A 20770-nucleotide genomic window follows, 5' to 3' on the forward strand; every position below is an offset into this window, starting at 1 on the left:
CATCACCTGTCCCATCAAAAGCAGGGCTACCTGAGAAACCAGTCATGTGATTTACAAGCTAAGCTGCAACCACTGTGCTGCATTCTATGTAGGCCTGACAACCGACAACCTGTCTGTCCGGATGAATGGCCAACATCAAACTGTGGCCGAAAAACAAGTGGACCGCCCTGTTGCTGAACACGCTGCCAAGCATGATATCCCTCATCTCAGTGACTGATTCACAGCCTGTGCCATATGGATCCTTCCCACCAACACCAGCTTTTCTGAATTGTGCCGGTGGGAACTTTCCCCGCAGTACATCCTGCGTTCCCGTAACCCTCCTGGCCTCAACCTTCGTTAGTCACTGTCCTCACCCATCCAGCCCCCTCCCTGTTCTCATTCCAGCACTACACAGCTGTCATTTCACCGCCACACCCAGTCTTTTAATTTCTTTTTTTCTTTTTATTTATCTTTTTTCCACTGCTGCCCCCCCCCCCCCCCCTCTCCCATTTCTCTCCTGCCCTCCGTCTAAACTGCAGCACTTCACTCTTCGCCAGCCCCCACCGTACTATCCCTCCCCCTCCTCGCCCCAGCCTCCTCCTTACACCCACCCAGTCGCCACTCCCATCATGCACTGGTGCTGCTGCTCGCAGTGTGGTTTCAGTTGTCTGAGGCTGCAGACGTGTGTGCAAGTTGCGTTTGCGCGCGCGTGTGTGTGTGTGTGTGTGTGTGTGTGTGTGTGTGTATTGCTGACAAAGGCCTTAATGGCCGAAAGCTATAACTGTGTGAACCTTTTTGTTGTACCTATTGCGACTCAGAATCTCTACTGTATGGTGAATAGCAACTTTCCGTCTCTAATATTGTTCCACTCCATCCTGGATTTTCCATTGTTTGATTGTTGTTTGAAATACACTTTTATATTATATTGCTTGAAGCAATTGGATAGACACAATCCTACTTTACCTTCTACAGACCCCCCATCTGGTCTCTCTGCTTGTCATTTTCATTAAAATCATCACCTGCTTTCTCGAGAATTTGTTTTCCATGAATTTAATCAGGTTGGTTCATTAGTGAGATACAGGTTTAAATTCTTTGTAGAAAATGTAGGAATTGACCAAACACATCATAAAATATATGAAAAAATACCTTCTTCGACCAGTTCTTTCTTTGTCATTCAAAGTAATAGATCACCAGCTGATCTCCATGATCAACACTGGTTTCATTTGTATTATAACAAAGTATAAGATCGGGTTAGCTTTTCTACCATTTTAGCTTTGAATTTTTGGTTGGTGGCTCTACTTGTCATGCTGTGTTTTGTATATAGGGCAAACACATCCCTAGTGTCTTTACAGTGAAGTGCTAGCAGGGATTTTTTTTCTCTAGAGTACTGTTTGACCCCTTCTTAGTTTATTTTGTCTGAATTCTTGTGGCTGCCCTCTTCTGTTCCTCAGTGCTGTGCCAACAGCACACTTGCCCTCATTGGTCTATCTTTCAAAGCAAACAATGGAAAACCCAGGATGGGATAATGATAGTATTATGGAAAGCGTAGATTGCTACTCGCCATATAGTGGAGATGCTGAGTCACAGAGAGGCCCTGCAAAAAGATCGTGAAACAGGTAAGCTTTCAACCAAAAAGGCCTTCATCAGAGTTAGACAACATAAACACAGACATTCACACAAACACTACTCATACACACATGACCGCAGTCTCTTGCTGTTCTTTCAAATAACCTTACTATAGTATAAAACCAGCCCGTGCACAGTATGTGGCTCTTACATAGAAAACTGTTGTACAGATGGAGGACTACTGAAACTGCATTATTATCTTTGTTCCCTGCACTATTATACACATCACATTTCTAAACATAGCGTGTTGTGGAATTACTAAGAATGAAAATTTATACCACACATTTTTCTTGTTCTTGGTACCTGTGCATCACATTCTTCCTCTTAAAGGATATAAACTTTCATTAACTGTTAGATTCTGATCAGGTTAAAAACTGTTCTTGCCTGTCAGTATAAAGTTACCACAAGAAGGTTGGATTTTGTACAAAGCATCATGGTTGGATTTCGCCTATGCATGTACGAGAGTGAGTCAAATGAAAACCTTAAATATTTTTTAAAATATTATTTATTGTGCAGAAGTGGTACAAAGCAGTATCACTTTTCAACATAATCTACCCCATGCTCAATGCAAGTCCTCCAGCACTTACAAAGTGCATAAATTCCTTAAGAAAAAAATTATTTTGGTAGTCTGCACAACCACTCATGCACCACATGGCGTACCTCTTCATCAGAACAGAACTTCTTTCCTCCCATTGCGTCTTTGAGTGGTCCAAACATGTGGAAATCACTTGGGGCAAAGTCTGGTGAGTATAGTGAATGAGGAAGGCACTCAGAATGCAGGTCTGTGATTGTTGCAACTGTTGTATAGGCAGTGTGGGGCCTTGTATTGTCATGTTGCAAAAGGACACCTGCTGACAGCAATCCACATCACTTTGATTGGATTGCAGGCCACAGATGATTTTGTAGGAGGTCTGTGTATGATGCACTGGTGACAGTGGTCCCTCTAGGCATGTAAAGCTCCAAAATGACGCCTTTTTCATCCCAAAAGAGAGTCAGCATAACCTCCCCCACTGATGGTTCTGTTCGAAACTTCTTTGGTTTTGGTGATGAGGAATGGCGTCATTCCTTGCTCACTCTCTTCATTTCTGGTTGGTGGAAGTGAACCCAGGTTTCGTCCCCAGTAACGATTCTTGCAAGGAAGCCATCTCATCTTTCAAAGCACGTTCTTCACAAGCATCAACACGTTGTTCTCACATTTCAACTGTCAGCTGCCGTGGCACCCATCTTGCAGACACTTTGTGAAACTGGAGCACATCATGCACAACGTGGTGTGCTTACCCATGACTAATCTGTAAACATGCTGCAATGTCATTCAGTGTCACTCGGCAGTTTTCCTTTACTATGGCTTCAACTGCTGCAATGTACTGTGGAGTCACAACTCGTTGTGCCTGACCTGGACGAGGAGTATCTTCCACTGAAGTCACACTATTTGCGAGCTTCCTACTCCATTCGTAGACTTGCTGCTGTGACAAACATGCATCACTGTACTGAACCTTCATTTGTTGATGAATTTCAGTAGGTTTCACACCTTCACTACGGAAAAACTGAATAACAGAACGCTGTTCTTCCATGGTGCATGTCGCAAGTGGGGCAGCCATCTTTATACTGATACTGCGACAGTATGTGTGCATCTGCACTATGCTGCCACCTACAGGCCATTCTGCGTGCTATTTGTAGCACGCTTACCAACTTACAGGATAATGGCGAAGTGACCTGGGGCTGTTTGATTTTGTGTCCCCAATTTAGACATAATTGACCCTGTACAGCAATTTGTTTCAGTTTTCACATTCCTGTCAATAAACAGGCCCAAACAGCTTTCAGCACATGAAGGAGGTGAAACTTACACTTTTAAATACAAGTAGCTGGGACCAAATATGGTTCATTTACCCGGGCAACGAGTTGCTTTGTCCCCCCTACCATTGTTGTGTTCTACCCTGTCTAATGGGAGCTTCACATTTTTCTAATTCATCTGATGATTCATTTTCTTTTACAAGACACTTATTGTTACCTTCAAAATACAAGATGCAAGTCAAAGCTACAGTGATTGTAAATATGATCCCTATTTGCATTGACTGATCTATAAACATAAGTTTACCATGTCTTCCAGGACTACAGTCATTGATTTCTGATCCAGATTCTTTGAGCAACATCACAATTTCTTCTTCAGTGAAATTGTCTCCATTTTCGCAACAAACTTTTGTGATTGAGGCAACAGCGGAACACACTGCAAAAACAAAGCAGTTATATCCATCTAGTGGCTCTTCAAGTGCTAAAAGAATGAATGCTGCACAGGAAAGCAGTGCTTGGAGATTCTCCAAGCATCGACTGTTAGGGAAATCACAGTATGTTCGTAGTTTGCACAGCAGCAAACAGAATACTTTAATACAGGGACAGGAAACACCTTTAGATCATTCCGCCTTGAAACTTCAAGGTAACGTCAGCTTGTGCGCCTGGCACTGATTGTAACTAAGCTAGTCTCCAACAATTGTGTTTGAAGAGTTGAAACATTTTATAGAAACTACAGTGCTGTAGGAGTATATCTCATCTCTCCACTTTTGCATCCTCTTATCAGTGGGTTCAGTCTGTCATGTGTTAGGCTCCAGTCAGAGTGCACGAGCAGAACACTTGATGATGTCAGATCGTGTGCCATTGCTGTAGTGTCATGAGTAGCAGTTCGTTGTACAATGGTGTGTTCTAGAATTCTGCAGAGTTTAAAAAAACAATGGAGTTGGACACATTGCTCACTGATTTGATATTGGAAGAAAATACTTTTACGATAGTCAGTTTATTCAGTGAGCATGACTATATTGCGAAATTCTTGATCTGTTATTGCCAACTGCATGCACCCCCGAAATGCTTGCTGCCAGAACACTTTCATATCACTCAACAGGCTTGTATTGCATGCTGCAGGGGAAACTCTGTTCAACACTGACTGCCTCGGCCCACTCAGTCAGGCCACAGCCATACACATGTTCTACAAGGGTGTAAGTTAACATTCGAAGAAGGTTATCTAGTGGTTTCAGAGAGGTACCAGCGTGGGTGAAAAGTGAAAGATATAAAAATAATAAAGCTGATATGATAATGGAAAATTACAGACCATATATAAACAAAAATTGGTATGTGAAGACAAGCTCATCTCTTGAACTCTCACATTATTTGCCATGCCTTATGTGCACACTCATTATGTTTAGAACACACATATCCAGTATGTGAACATTAAAAAAAAGTCTTACGTATACTAAATAGCAGATAACAGTGCTGGAAAGAGGGGCAACAGAAAAGAGGGACGAAGAACATCACATAAAAGGGAGTTCAAGTAACTTGGGAGGGATAGATGATGGTTTTTGGGGGAGGGGTTGATGTTTCTTTGAATGGCAAAGAAAGAGTAAGCCTGGTCTTCACCAAAAGTGGAACATGTCTGAATTGAAGTAACTTACTGGTTTTTCTTTTGTGTATCCTCGTGTTGCTACAATCAATCATTTATTGTACACTGGTATAGGCACTTAAAATATATGACAGTAAATAGGTTGTTGTTCCTGATTATCATCTACTGTTCATTTAGTGAGTTCCCAAATTGCAGTGTTCTATAGTGTAAGAATACCACAGTAAATTTTTGGAAAGTATTTATGTCAAGCGCCTCATGTTGGTATATTCAGCAGTTCGACAGTATTTACATCCCAACACAGTAACTGCAATTTTTAGATCAAATTACCTGTTGCTTCAGAAGACAGTTATTTATCAGCTTTATTTTATGTTTATTATTGCCAGTTAGTTTCATATGAGAAGGTTTAAATAAACAAAAGTTGAAAAGATGCCTGGATCTAACCTTGTTGCATGATGGAATTATCTACTTCTTCATAGTCTTTCTCTTTATAAATGATTATTATGATGCATGTTTTACATTCCACTTCTAGTTAAGCCTAAACTTACATTGAAATGCTGCTACTGAAAAGTGTTGTGCATATTAGAAATCTTAAGAACAATTTAAGTATTAGAACTAATGAATAGAAGTGAAGAAGATTGTTTGTTGTTCAGACCCTTGTTTAAAGTAATATATTTCTGTAAATATTTTAAGCGACAGGCCTGTTTTGGCTTATTGCCATTACCAAATAATGTCTGTGTGGAAGTGATGACGATATTGCACCTATAGTAAATTTTGGTAAGAGTATTACTTTTTGTAGTTATGAAACATATTTTTACAGTTTAATTTTGAAGGTCTTTACTACAAAACTATACATTGTAAATATATAGGATCGTAGTAAAGAACTGACAAAAACGTTACTTGATAACGGCAGTAAGCCAGAACAGGCCTGTTGTGTAAAATATTTAAAGAACTGTATCCCCTTATTGTGTCTAGTTTTGGAAAAACCATTGTCACATGTCTAATGAAAAGTCAGTAGTATGGAAAATAACTAATTTTCAAAAATTACTTAAATTTGTGGGGAAACAATAAATTAAAGGAACAAAGAATACCAGACACCCATAGATGACTGATTTGTGGTGCACATACACACATAACACCATAGAGATGTCAGTAGCTGTTGATCTTTGAGCTTTCACTTTTCACACACACACACACACACACACACACACACACACACTTCTACAGGGATTAAAACTACTGACATCCAGGAATAACAAGGTATCCTCCTCATGTGCACTAAATAGCACTAATTAAAAGAACTCCTCCTCCCCCCCCTCCCCCCACCCCAACACACAACAAGTGTGTGTGTGTGTGTGTGTGTGTGTGTGTGTGGGTGGGTGGGTGTGGGGGGGGGGGGCATTTCTTTTACTTAGTGTTTTGTACACGTGTGGAGGAGACCTTGTTGTTTCTGGCTGTCATTATTTTAACCCCTGGAGATGATGGCAGTGACAGCTGTCATAAACCTGAGAATTATAACTCAGCTATCATGACTTAAAAAGCCAGAGGTTTTCACTCTAGTCTCTATGTGGTGATGTGTGTGTCAAAGCATCTCACATCAATCCTCTGTAGGAGAATGCACGATATTCCTTATTTTTATTGATTTTTTCTAAACTCAATTTCAGTAATAGATTTCTTATAACAATGCAAGAGCTGCTTTGTTTTGTGGTATTAGAGATTTTTTTTGACAGATTTTAGGAAAACAAATTAAAGAGTGATTGTGAGATTTTAACTTGTGAGTGTTTGAGGAATGCTTATGTACTATAATAGATGTCATCCTTGTAATCTTTGGGGTGTCCACATATTAATTCCATATTTTTTTTCTTTTTCCTTTTTAAGTTTCACAAATAAAGCTTGCATTAAATTCAATAAAAATATTTAACTGGGACTGATCAATCACTGAGACTGATCAATCGTGTAAAATTTTTGTAAGTGGTCTTCATCTTATTGGATTCCCTACCTACATCAACATTGATATTGATCAGTAGTAGTGTAACATTTAATTCCGTGATTTTGAATACATAAGTTTTTTTGAAAGCCCACAAAAGTCTTCTTGTTTTCTTTGTGGTGTCATCGTGCAGTTATCGTTGAGGTGCCTGGTGGACAATGTCATAAAAAAATGATTACTGCTGCTGGAGAGGATTGCTCTCTGTTTTCTCAGAAGTATTTCTGTTTTTGTTTTATATATATATAGAGAGAGACTAGCATACTGTGTAGTGGACAGTTATGACCAGCAGATCCTCAAGTAATAAATGAGGGCTCACATAAACTAAGTGTTTGCGTGGAGTTGTATATGTTAACATGTGCCATACTTACTGTGTCATATTTCCCAAAAACAAGTTGTTGTTCTGTCATAAGTTCCTCCCTTGTTCATAATTGTGAGCGAAAATCGAGTTTCAAGTGATTGAAATGCACCAGAAAGGCGCAGTATTTACACTTGACAAGGGCAACGTGGATGTCCCCACTGTAGTAGTCGAACTTAAAATGTCACAGTGATCAAAAAATTTACTGCAGTAGTCGAACGTAAAATGTCACATAGATCATATAATTCAGAGTTTTGCCACAATCAGTTCCATGTCTATATCTATTAATCTTAAAGTGTAATTTGACATAAATGTAGAGTTCTACAGATAAATCATCTTCATATATTTTAGAATCAATACATCTCCATATATTAAAGTCCCCCCCCTCCCGCAATGAACCATGGACCTTGCCGTTGGTGGGGAGGCTTGCATGCCTCAGCGATACAGGTAGCCGTACCATAGGTGCAACCACAACGGAGGGGTATCCGTTGAGAGGCCAGACAAACGTGTGGTTCCTGAAGAGGAGCAGCAGCCTTTTCAGCAGTTGCAGGGGCAACAGTCTGGATGATTGTCTGATCTGGTCTTGTAACATTAACCAAAACGGCCTTGCTGTGCTGAAAGCCAGGGGAAACTACATCCATAATTTTTCCTGAGGGCATGTATGGTTAAGTGATGATGGTGTCCTCTTGGGTAAAACATTTCGGAGGTAAAATAGTCCCCCATTCGGATCTCCAGGCGGGGACTATTCAGGAGCACATTGTTATCAGGAGAAAGAAAACTGCCGTTCTATGGATCGGAGCGTGGAATGTCAGATCCCTGATTGGCCAGGTTGGTTAGAAAATTTAAAAAGGGAAATGGATGGGTTAAAGTTGGATATAGTGGGACTTACCGAAGTTTGGTGGTAGGAGGAACAAGACTTTTGGTCAGGTGAATACAGGGTTATAAATTCAAAATCAAATAGGGGTAATGCAGGAGTAGGTTTAATAACGAATAGGAAAATAGGAACGCAGGTAAGCTACTACAAACAGCGTAGTGGATCCATTATTGTGGCCAAGATAGATACGAAGCCCATGCCTACCACAGTAGTATAAGTTTATATGCCAACTAGCTCCGCAGATGGCTAAGAGATTGATGAAATGTATGATGAGATAAAAGAAATTATTCAGATAGTGAAGGGAGACGAAAATTTAATAGTCATGGGTGACTGGAATTCGATAGTAGGGAAAGGGAGAAAAGGAAACGTAGTAGGTGAATATGGATTGGGGGGGAAGAAATGAAAGAGTAAGCCGTCTGGTAGAATTTTGCACAGAGCATAACTTAATCATAGCTAACACTTGATTCAAGAATCATGAAAGAAGGTTGTCTACATGGAAGAAGCCTGGAGATACTAGAAGGTATCAGATAGATTATATAATGGTAAGACATAGATTCAGGAACCAGGTTTTAAATTGTAAGACATTTCCAGAGGCAGATGTGGACTCTGACAACAATCTGTTGCTATGAACTGTAGATTAAAACTGAAGAATCTGCAAAAAGGTGGGAATTTGAGGAGATGGGACCTGGATAAACTGAAAGAACCAGAGGTTGTACAGAGCTTCAGGGAGAGCATTAGGGAACGACTGACAAGAATGGGGGAAAGAAATACAGTAGAAGAAGAATGGGTAGCTTTGAGAGACAAAATAGTGAAAGTAGCAGAGGATCAAGTTGGTAAAAAGACAAGGACTAATAGAAATCCTTGGGTAACAGAAGAGATATTGAATTTAATTGATGATAGGAGAAAATATAAAAACGCAGTAAATGAAGCAGGCAAAAAGGAATACAAACGTCTCAAAAATGAGATTGACAGGAAGTGCAAAATGGCTGAGCAGGGATGGCTAGAGGACAAATGTAAGGATGTAGAGGCACATATCACTAGGGGTAAGATAGATACTGCCTACAGGAAAATTAGAGAGACATTTGGAGAAAAGAGAAGCACTTGTATGAATATCAAGAGCTCAGATGGAAACCCAGTTCCAAGCAAAGAGGGGAAAGCAGGAAGGTGGAAGGAGTATATAGAGGATCTATACAAGGGCGATGTTCTTGAGGACAATATTATGGAAATGGAAGAGGAAGTAGATGAAGATGAAATGGGAGATATGATACTGCATGAAGAGTTTGACAGAGCACTGAGAGACCGAAGCTGAAACAAGGCCCCGGGAGTAGCCAACGTTCCATTAGAACTATTGATAGCGTTGGGAGAGCCAGCCCTGACAAAACCCTACCATCTGGTGAGCAAGATGTATGAGACAGGCGAAATACCCTCAGACTTCAAGAAGAATATAGTAATTCCAATCCCAAAGATAGCAGGTGTTAACAGATGTGAAAATTACCGAACTATCAGTTTAATAAGCCATGGTTGCAAGTACTAACATGAATTCCTTACAGACGAATGGAAAAATTGGTAGAAGCCGAACTCGGGGAAATTCAGTTTGGATTCCATAGAAATGTTGGAACACGTGAGGCAATACTGACCCTACGACTTCCCTTAAAAAATAGGTTAAGGAAAGGCAAACCTACGTTTCTAGCATTTGTAGACTTAGAGAAAGCTTTTGACAATGTTGATTAGAATACTCTTTCAAATTCTGAAGGTGGCAGGTGTAAAATACAGGAAGCAAAAGGCTATTTACAATTTGTACAGAAACCAGGTAGCAGTTATAAGAGTCGAGGGGCATGAAAGGGAAGCAGTGGTTCGGAAGAGAGTGAGACTGGGTTGTAGTCTCTCCCCGATGTCATTCAATCTGTATATTGAGCAAGCAGTAAAGGAAACAAAAGAAAAATTCAGAGTAGGTATTAAAATCCATGGCGAAGAAAAAAACATTGAGGTTTGCCGATGACATTGTAATTCTGTCAGAGACAGCAAAGGACTTGGAAGAGCAGCTGAACGGAATGGACAGCATCTTGAAAGGAGGATATAAGATGAACATCAACAAAAGCAAAACGAGGATAAACGAATGTAGTCGAATTAAATCGGGTGATGCTGTGGGAATTAGATTAGGAAATGAGACACTTAAAGTAGTAAATGAGTTTTGCAATTTGGGGAGCAAAATAACTGATGTTCGGAGTAGAGAGGATATAAAATGTAGACTGGCAATGGAAAGGAAAGCATTTCTGAAGAAAAGAAATTCGTTAACAGAGTATAGATTTAACTGTCAGGAAGTCTTTTCTGAAAGTATTTGTATGGAGTGTAGCCATGTATGGAAGTGAAACATGGACGATAAATAGTTTAGACAAGAAGAGAATAGAAGCTTTCGAAATGTGGTGCTACAGAAGAATGCTGAAGATTAGATGGGTAGATCACATAACTAATGAGGAAGTATTGAATAGAATTGGAGAGAAGAGAAATTTGTGGCACAACTTGACTAGAAGAAGGGATCGGTTGGTAGGGCATATTCTGAGGCATCAAGGGATCACCAATTTAGTGTTGGAGGATAAAAGTCATAGAGGGAGACCAAGAGATGATGAATACACTAAACAGATTCAGAAGGATGTAGGTTGCAGTAGTTATTTGGAGATGAAGAACCTTGAACAGGATAGAGTAGCATGGAGAGCTGCATCAAACCAGTCTCTGGACTGAAGACCGCCACCACCACAACAACAACAACAACAACAACATATTAAAGTTGCTTTTATTTAGTTTTTTATGATTGGGCTGAGGTACTTCCTTGTTAATCAGGCAGTACAAACTATTTTTATTTAAATGTGGGAGGATTCCAAGAGTGCTCAAACAGACATTGGGAGTCCTCAGACAGCACAGTCCTTTGGTTGAGTCTTATTATCTTACCACAAAGACTATTGTGCATTCTTTTATAATGCAGTTCATATTATATTTAATTACTCATCACTTAACACTTTTTTCCCACTTTATTGGTTAAGTGTGTGCCCTGCCTTCTGCTGTACAGTCATATTGAGTGTCTGGCTTACGAAAATTTTCTTCAGCATATGTGTTTTCACAACTATCTTCTTTGTTTCGGCCAAATTCTAACACTACTTTATCAATACTTTCATAAATTGTGGTAGCTGAGTCTTATTTCCCTTCTCTCTTGCCTTCTTATGAATGAAATCGTTATTTGAAAATCAAAATTCAATGTAATGAAGGCTCTATTTAACTGCAAGGTAATTCTCAGTGATTTGAACCCTACTAACATTTGACCATATTGTAAGAAATAAAGTAATAGTCAGAAAAAAAATGTGGGGTTCTCACTACCAACAATATGTAGAATAACTGTTGTTGGCTTAGTGCCTTTTGATGTGAAATCATTTTCATTTCTATTATGTAAAAAAGGTAAGGGATGTTGCTATCCTGAAACATGAGAAATGAAAATCCCCTGAAAAATATGATGTAGCACGAAATTAATTGGGAAGAAAAGAAAAATATTGTATTCATTGTATTATCTGTAATCTTCAATATGATAATGAAATATCCTGGGAGACACGACAACTTGCCATATAGAGCAAGGATTGAACAGTGTATAACATTAAACAAAGTATTGAACTGTATCTGTGCTTCTGGTGTTGCATTGTCTAGCAAGCACATGAACATTCGATCATTAGTTGTGCTTTTTTCATCCACTACCAAAATGAAGTTGGACCTTGACCAATACATTATTTTTCTAAAGAACAATTGATTCAGCAGATTATTAAACAAGAACCAATTTAGGAAGAGAGAGTGGATACATCAGTGAAGTAAACACTTTGTATAACATTTTATTAACAGTTTAAAAACTATTTTGTTAGAATAGAATCTTAAACAGTGCTATTCAAATAATTCGCATAATTACACAATACAAACTTGATGATAAAAAGTTCAGTGGTACTCTCCCTCTCCCTCTCCCTGAAAATCACACATTGTTGTGGAAAACAGCAGGAAGTGTGATCTATTTTCTGATCGGTTAGAGACCTTAGGGTGTCTGTCTTAAAAACTTTCCAAAGATATCAAATGCCACAGGAAGAGTGAAGAAAGTGGAGAGAGGGAAAGATGATGCAATTCCATTTTGTGTGCCTTGCAGTTTATCAAAATGTATTTCTGCTTGCTTCACTCTTTCTATGACTTTAGTTTCATTTATTACAAATTATTTTCTGGATGAAATAGCATATCTTAAGCCTTAACCTGTAAGAGCCAAGGAATAATAGCCATGAATTTTATATTACCCTTTACAGGAAGCTTTACATTGAAACTCCTTAATATTTTTGACCACAGGGTGAAGATTTGTCTGCAGCAACACTTCCCTGGCAGCAACTACTCACAGCACCACCACAGCAGACATTGCTGATAGAACGGATGCACTCTGGTGCAAGACGGTTTGTTGTTTTGGATTTTGGTTGCCCAGTCCTCCTCACAGACCTTATGGTTCCTGCGTGTTCAGATCTGGTCTCACTGTCTGTTGATATCTGGTGCCGTGGTGAAGAATCTGATGGACAGCGGCTTGTGGTGGCATCTGATATAGGCAGCAAGGCACTTGTCATGAGCGACCTTCAGCCACCTCCTATATGCCGCTTTCTCAAGGTAATTGTTGTGAGTTTGATATTTAGTTTCACATTTAAAGTTTTGTATTGCATTGAACTGCGTAATAGAAGTCATATGAGATATGCCTTGGTTGCATAATAATTCAGTAAAGGTTGCTGTTAATGGTAAGTCATTGTTTCTTATAGCTTGTATTACTTTTTATAATGTGATTCTTTTAATGATTACTTATTGTTTGCATTACCAATGCTTCCACAAGGCTAGAAAAAGAAAGCAAAAAGTCTACAGTGGGAGAGAAAAGGGAGTGCAGAAGGGGAGAAGTACGCTCTTTCTCTGCGAGGAGTATATGGTGGAAGGGAAGTGAAAACCTTTAACTAGTTAGTCTGTATGGGAGATGTGCTCTACTGATGTAATTGCTAGTGTACTTTGTGTGGAAAGCAGGGATTCGGATTAGAGTTACAGTCGAGCACACAGCTCTTTAACTTGTCACGTACAATCAGTTATGTACGTTCCTGGTTTTGATCTTCCGAGAATAAGGGTTGGAACGGGCCTCTAAACTGAAACAACAAAATGGGCTGTTGCAAGGAATCTTTTCTGTGAATGCAGCAAACTTCAAACTATGGATCATGTTTCAAATTGCGTGACAGTTGTTTTAAATGAGGAGTAATTAAAGACATCCAGAATGTCTCTGGAGAAACCATCCACTGGATAAGTAATCTTAAGTGTGTTGTTTGACTGTAGTGCATATAGTGTATATCTTACCTCATTAATATATATGTTTTTTTTAAAATAATTCCTTTAGGTTCATAATGATTTTTGCTTTTTCAGTTCATATGTACCATCTGTTTGCAGAGTATATATTGTATTTTCCTCTCTTGCTTCCTATTTTTTTCCATATGGTATTTACTTCATTATGATTTCTGTTGTTTTGCTTTGTGATTTAGAGTTTTGCTCAGTTTAACAAGATCGTTGTCAGAAAATGTGATGTCAGTGACAGTGTAATCATGCAACTACTTCGATCTGTAATTCGACAGTTCCTGACAATGCTCTTGTTAAATTGAGTGATCCGGTCATAAAAAATTTTGGTTGCAATTTGTGGCTGTCCTATAAACTTAGATACTGTATTTTTGTTGTCTTCAGTCCAGAGATTAGTTTGACGGACTATTCCATTTTGTGCAAGCCTCTTCAGCTCTGCATAGCTGCTTCAACCTACTGGGTGTTTATAATTAAACTGATAGTGTTCTGAGTGCTGCAGTTTGGGCTGTGTACATAGCAGGAAGCTGAAACATCGTAGGTATGTTCATTAATTGGTACTCTTGTGGAGTATGCTGGAAAAAAATAATTATTCCACTTTCTGCCATCAGGTGAAAATATGGTGTTGTAAGCAGTCAGGATGAGGTGTGAGTACCAAAAAAGGAAAGATCAAACAGATGATAAGTGGTTCTGACATGTTTATTAATATTTGGTTACAAATTACAATGTTTTCATTGTTCGATATTGCAGTGCCTGTGTTGTTCAGAAGTATGATACAGTGTTGCTTCGGACATGCGTCATGAAATGTATTCACTGTTATGAATGTGGACAACCACCAGCTGTATAATGGAGTGACGACAATGAAAATTTGAGCTGGAATGAGACTCAAACCCGGATTTTCCACTTATTGCAAGCAGTTGCTTTATCATTTGGCTATCTGAGCATGATTCACAGTCAAACCCAAACTTCCATGTCATCAGCCACATGTCTACAACCTGCACTCATACATTCATTTTTTTTATTCCCTTACACGGGGGAGATTTTAGTTGAAAGTCACTACCTGGTTTCTGCGGATGAATACAATATTGCAGTACCTGTGTTGTACAGAAGTACAATCTAATGTTCCTTCAGAAATGAAGGCATGTATGAGTGCACACTGTAGGCATATGGAAGTTTGGGTCTTTCTGTGAGTCATGCTTGGATAGTCTATTGGTAAGGCGACCACTTGCGTTCAACGGGAAATCTGGATTCGATTCCTGGTTCGCCACAAATTTTTATTGTCGTCATTTCATTATAGAGCTGATTGTTGTCCATATTAATTGCAAATACATTTCATGTTTTCATTACAGCCCCCTGATTCGGCAACATACTACATCCGTAACATGGCATGGTCAACAACTGCTCTCAGCATATCTGGTGTAATCAGAGTGATGTGTCATTGTATGCTATCCTTCAGATCAGGAAGAGTCTGGATGTGTCCCTGATAGACGTGATCTTTCAGATACCCCACAACCAGAAGACACGTGGACTTAGGTTGGTGGATCTGGAAGATCATACATCTTGAAGCTGCCTGGAGATGATGCTCTCATTATCAAGGGTTTCTCAAAGCAAATCTTTCAACTGGCAAGCAGCATGTGGTGTTGCCCCATCTTGCATGAAAATAATGCCGAGTACATAATGGCGTTTTTGCAAAGCTGGAATTGTGTTTTTCACAAGGAGGTCCTAATAATGTGCATATGTAGCTGTGCACCTAATAGGCCCATGAGATGTCCTCTCCTCAAATAAAAGCTAACCGAGAATGAAGGAGCTTGTGAAACCACGCCAGAGAGCCACTATAGCTGAATACAGTGAATGTTCCTGCACAACATGTGGCGGAGTAGACCCCATATGCGACAGTTCTGTGCATTCATAGTACCATGCAGAGTAAAATGTACCTCATCTGCCTAAAGAATATTCTCTGGCCACATGTCATCCATTTCCTTGAACGCCAAAAAAATGTAGGGCAAAATCACGGTATTATGGCCTATCTTGAGGGTTCATTTCTTGCACATGGTGAATCTGGTAGGGATACCAGTGTCAAATGCGCCAGAAAATCTTTTGAATTGTTGACCTGGGGAGAGAGAATTCCAGTGACACAGCTCGAGCACTGGCTGCAGGATTTGAGGCATGTGTTGCACAGTTGGCTACAGTTACAACAACTTCATCAACAACTGTCATGGACGTGGACTATATCTCTCACCTGCCCCCTGATTCTTCAGATTTCTTAATCATATTTCTTAGCCCATTTATTCACATGGGGCCTCTTCGTAGTTGCTTCTGTCGGCGATATTCCGCAGTGCGGTGCTGCTATTACTGCCATTCTGATAAACAACTTTACCAACAGTACATCGTCTTTCTTCACAATACCCACTGTGTTTCATATGGAAAACTTCAACATTTTTAACTCTTTACGCCAACAATCACTTCACAAGAGAAATAATACATGGCACAGAGTGACGAAAAGCATACTGATGTTAAGACAGGAGGCATTTCACATTCTGACTGCTTACAGTGTGATATTTTCACTTGGTGATGCGAACCAATTAATGAACAAATGAACATGCCTACAATGTTTCAGCATCCTGTGATATATACAGCCAGCAGTGCAGCACTTGGAACAACATTAATTTAATTATAACCAACTTGTTCAACATGTTAACTTGCTTATTGTAGTTAACCCTTGGTCTCTCCCTACTATCTTTAATGTTCACACTTTCCTCCCATACATAATGGATAATTCCTCGATGCCTGTCAATTGTTCCCCTTATTTAGTGAGATTCTTACATAAATTTCTTTTTCTTCAATTTTATTTAATACTGCCTTATTACTTTGATCCACCCATCTAATCTGTAGGATTCTCCTATAGCACCACATTTCGAAAGTTCCTATTTTCTTGTTGTGCAAAGTCTTTATCATTTTCACATCCAGACAAATAGCTTCAGGAGAGACTTCGTAGCATTGAAACGTGTCTTAGATGTTAACTTTTTTTGACAAAGTTTTCTTGCTATTGCAAGTCTGTATTTCATATCCCTTTGACTTCTACTATTGTTAATTATTTGCTCTTGAAATGACAAAAAATGTATTCCACTTTGCATCCCATTGCCTAATTCCATTCCTTCAGCATCACTTGATTCAATTCGACTAAGTCCGATTACCCTTGTTTTACTTTTGTAGATGTTCATCTTATCTCTTTTAAAGAAACTACTAATTCCTTTCATCTGATCTAATAAATCATTTGCTGCCTCTTACAGAACTGCAATGTCATCAGTAAATCTTTAACTTTTTGTTTCTTCACCTTGTGTTTTTGTACTTGTTCCATATTTCGCCTTTCCTATGCACCCTGTGTGGGATGAAAAGGAAAGTCTTTCCTTCTAATCCTGTGCGGTAAGTTTCCCCTGACCTGTGGTTCTTTATGACTTTCCCAAAATCTACCCCTTTTCCTAGACCTCACCAGTCCTTTTCCTTCACTCCTCTTCCTTCCCCTTCAACCCTTCTGCCTGAAGAAGGTGCCACTGGCTCCAAAAGCTTGCCTAATTACAACCCTCATTTATGTGTATGCTCTGCCACTGCTTGGTGAGTAGATTTTTTATCTATACAATTAAATTATTTTGTCAAAAATTGATTGTTTTCGTTAAAAATTAGTTTGAATGATGTAGACAGGTAATTTTTCATCTACATTGTCTTTTCTTTACACTTCATGCAATGTTTAATTTGCCAGTACCTTTGAAAAAGTGCCTGTCTTAAGTTTAGAGTTCCCTCCATTGTTAGATATTTTAATAAGTGGCTCCAGTTATGTTAATTGAGGTTTTTAAGCTCTGTACTTTAAAATTCTGCCAGTAACACTACATTTAAGGCATATTAAATTATAAAGTAATTTTTAACTTTATCAGTAATGTAAGTTTTATCAGAAAAGAAGTCATATCAGAAATATTTAAGAACTTAGCTGCAACTACTTGTGTATTACCACACTTCTCATTGCTTACAGCTCTCCAAATATTCTAATAGTGGACCTTTATTGCACTTATAGCAAAGCTTAAACATATTGAGCAAGATAGGAAACAACTTATGTCATTACCATCAGTGTGTTGTAATGGAAATACTGAGATAATCATTCTTCTAAATTCACCCTTGTTATTAGCCACAAATACCATTAGGGTGTATAAGTATTGGCATATAAGTGTAAGAACCCCTCTGTCCATGAAGGCAATTTTTTTCAGTTGCCATATTCTTACTGCTTGCTCCTGTACAATAAATGATTTTTTGATCTTAGCTTCATTTCTCCAGAAGATTATGCCATATAATAGTATTTTTATATAACAACAGTTGAATTGATAAGGTGCTACTTGCCACATATGAGGTGTCAAGTCACAGACACTTACAATGAAAAGGGCACCTGTGTGTACCTTACCAAAAAATAAAATAACATTGTGAATTAGGGAAGGAGATGGGACTATAATTGGAGGGCACATACTCATCTCCAGTTTTAATACAGTGTATGTAAATACAGAAAGCAAAATGAAATCCTTAAAGATTTTTTCTTAAGTTGAAAGAAGAGAGAACATGAAATAAAAATTAAATTGAGAAAATATAATCAGTTTTGATTCCTACTTACCGTGTGGAAAGTTCAGCTCCTCATCACACAACTGTCAGGATAATACTTAATCTAAAAAGTAAAAATTTTTCATTTCTGTCCTTTCTTTCTCTTTTTCCAGATTACAACCATAGGAAGGTATGGTATGAGCACAACTAGGTGCAAAATTCCCATTGGATCTTTCTACGGTCACATTATAATTTTACCCGGAGAAAATTATGCAAACAACAATGACCTTAGAGAGGTTTCATCAGATAATATACAGGTGAGCTCTACCTCCATAATTTAAGTTTAGATACAGTATACCATTCAGTATTTGATACATTGACACTAAAAAATCTTGTCATCTTTTGTAGGCCCATCTGCGTATGTTGTCAGCACTCTTTGAAGATATACATTGCAGATACAGTTTGGCATGTGCTAAGTTACAAGAGTTTTTGACACCATTGCTGACATCAGAAATACCTAATGTTGTACATATGTATCATTACCTACAGAGGGGCAGGGAATTTGAAAAACTGTTCCCAACTCAGGAAGGACAGAAAATAATGACATCATTTCATGTAAGTATGTAACAATATCAGTAGAAATTTATGTTCTTATGTACTGTGATATAGGAAATTTCTTGATGGAAATAACAAAAGATGAGGTAAGACACTCATCCACCTGCATCTCAGTGAGAGCTAGCCTGTAGGCTCAATTTGAACAGAAAATATTCTTACTTTCACTATTTTTCTCGTGTAGAAACTCGTATGCAACCTTCTTTCATAGTTTTTTAAACAATGTTTTGCATTGGTTGAGCTGTGCACAAAAACCTAACAGGCAATCTCCCCTTTCATTCCTTTCCCCCCAGTCTATTTTCTACTATTTTTCCATTTTTCTTTTCCCACTATTGATTTAAAAAATACTCCACTCGGACTTACAATAAAATTTTTCTAACGTTCACAGAAGAATATATACTACATAAATGTTTATGCATGTATTTAGAAGTACTTTGTCCTTGAGTGGTAATCTCCAGCACGGTATGATTTTACAATCAAATGAAGTCAACACCATCTCTTTCCTTGAAGTTTTACTGTGGATAGCTTAGGTTCTGTGCTGGAGTCTTTCTGGGAAACATCTTATTGTCTTTGTGTGTATCCTTGCCTTACAGATTCCTTAATTTTTTCTGTATTATTATTATTATTATTATTAATTTTAGGCACTGTTCTGATTATTTCTTATTCTCCGATGCAAAGTGAGAGAAAGTATAGTTGGCATCACAAACAAACAGAAACACTTTTAGTGTACCATTTGACTTCCCTTGAAAAGATAGCAATAGTAATTGGAATATGAGATCATTTTATTCAATGTCTGTTTTATTGACATTATAGTTGAAAGTGGTGCAGATATTAACTTTGTTTTTGTAAATTATTTTTCCTTGAACTTCTACTTCTGCTGTTATCTAGTCTAAACTTTGTCAACAAAACACTTACTTCTGTTCCTCCAATTTAATAACAACATGTAGTTACTCTTCATTAATAAACACACATTTTAAAGACTTGTTTAGAAACTGGCTTTTCAGATACGTCTTTACTATTAGGTCAGGGTGTATACGACCCGGGAGATCTGGGAAAAACCCAGGAATTTTTTCATCCAGGAAAAAACCAAGAAAAACCTGGGAATTTTTTAGAACTCCGGGAATTTTTCATTGTTTTAGTTTTCAGTTACATTTTTGTGATTTTTGACTGGTAAGAACCAATACTCTAACAAAGGATATTACTGTGTCCCACTTCTGCAGAATAATACTGAAAACACAGTGCTCATACAAGTGTCTGCCAACAGCAAAGTGTGTCAAAAGCTTTAGGAAGACTATCAGTGCTTCCTAACAATAAATTGCCTACAATAAGCATGACGTGACAGCTGTTTACATTACATTCGTTTGAGCAGTTGCGGGCGGTCTCTTGTGCATGCGCAGTTGAGTCACTTATGTGTAGTACCTTCTCCCAGTTTTGGCTACAGATGTGTGGCTGGGCACCACTATCTGATATTGCCCCGATTCGGAAATATCGGAGATCCAGGTCTGATCCACAGAGCAGTCTGAGGTGTAGTGGGGAGGCAGTTAGTCTCCACGTGACCTGTGTTTACGTTTAGTGATTTTGCTGTTTCCTCTTCATTTATTGCTCTCACATTAAATGAAAACAAAACGGATTTCTGTGGCCAGGAGCTATCAAATGAATTAAAATACGTTTGCATAGTTATGGAAGGCTAAAATATGTTATTAGTTTCAGGTTTTATTTCCTTCTTTTTGACAGTCAAGCATTAATCGCCTTGCAGAACAAGGAAGTTATTTTTGTCAGTTTGCTAAAGAGATTTGGCTTTTATTAATCTTTTGCACTGAGGCAGTGAATTTATTTGAAACGGAGTGTTTAATTTGACACTGTTAACTAGTTTCAACTGTTTGCTGCATTTTAAGTGCACGTTTTCCTTCTTCTAGCTCGTATGGCATTATACCACGATAAATATAAGATAATACAAGTACTCACGAAAATTTACATCCGACTCTGGACATACGAATT

The 20770-nt window shown here is 38.4% G+C and overlaps 1 protein-coding gene across 1 annotated transcript in view; it reads left to right on the forward strand.

Moving 5' to 3' along the window:
• The window catches only part of LOC124607387 (baculoviral IAP repeat-containing protein 6), a 315981-nt gene that overhangs the window by 112646 nt on the left and 182565 nt on the right, over positions 1 to 20770 (forward strand). Inside the window, exons 23-25 of the mRNA XM_047139740.1 lie at positions 12566 to 12871; positions 18334 to 18477; positions 18569 to 18775. Coding sequence (XP_046995696.1) covers positions 12566 to 12871; positions 18334 to 18477; positions 18569 to 18775 — 657 coding nt within the window. The remainder of the gene's footprint in view (positions 1 to 12565; positions 12872 to 18333; positions 18478 to 18568; positions 18776 to 20770) is intronic.

The sequence above is a fragment of the Schistocerca americana genome, chromosome 1 (genome assembly GCF_021461395.2).
Source record: "Schistocerca americana isolate TAMUIC-IGC-003095 chromosome 1, iqSchAmer2.1, whole genome shotgun sequence".
Taxonomy (NCBI): Eukaryota; Metazoa; Arthropoda; class Insecta; order Orthoptera; family Acrididae; genus Schistocerca; species Schistocerca americana.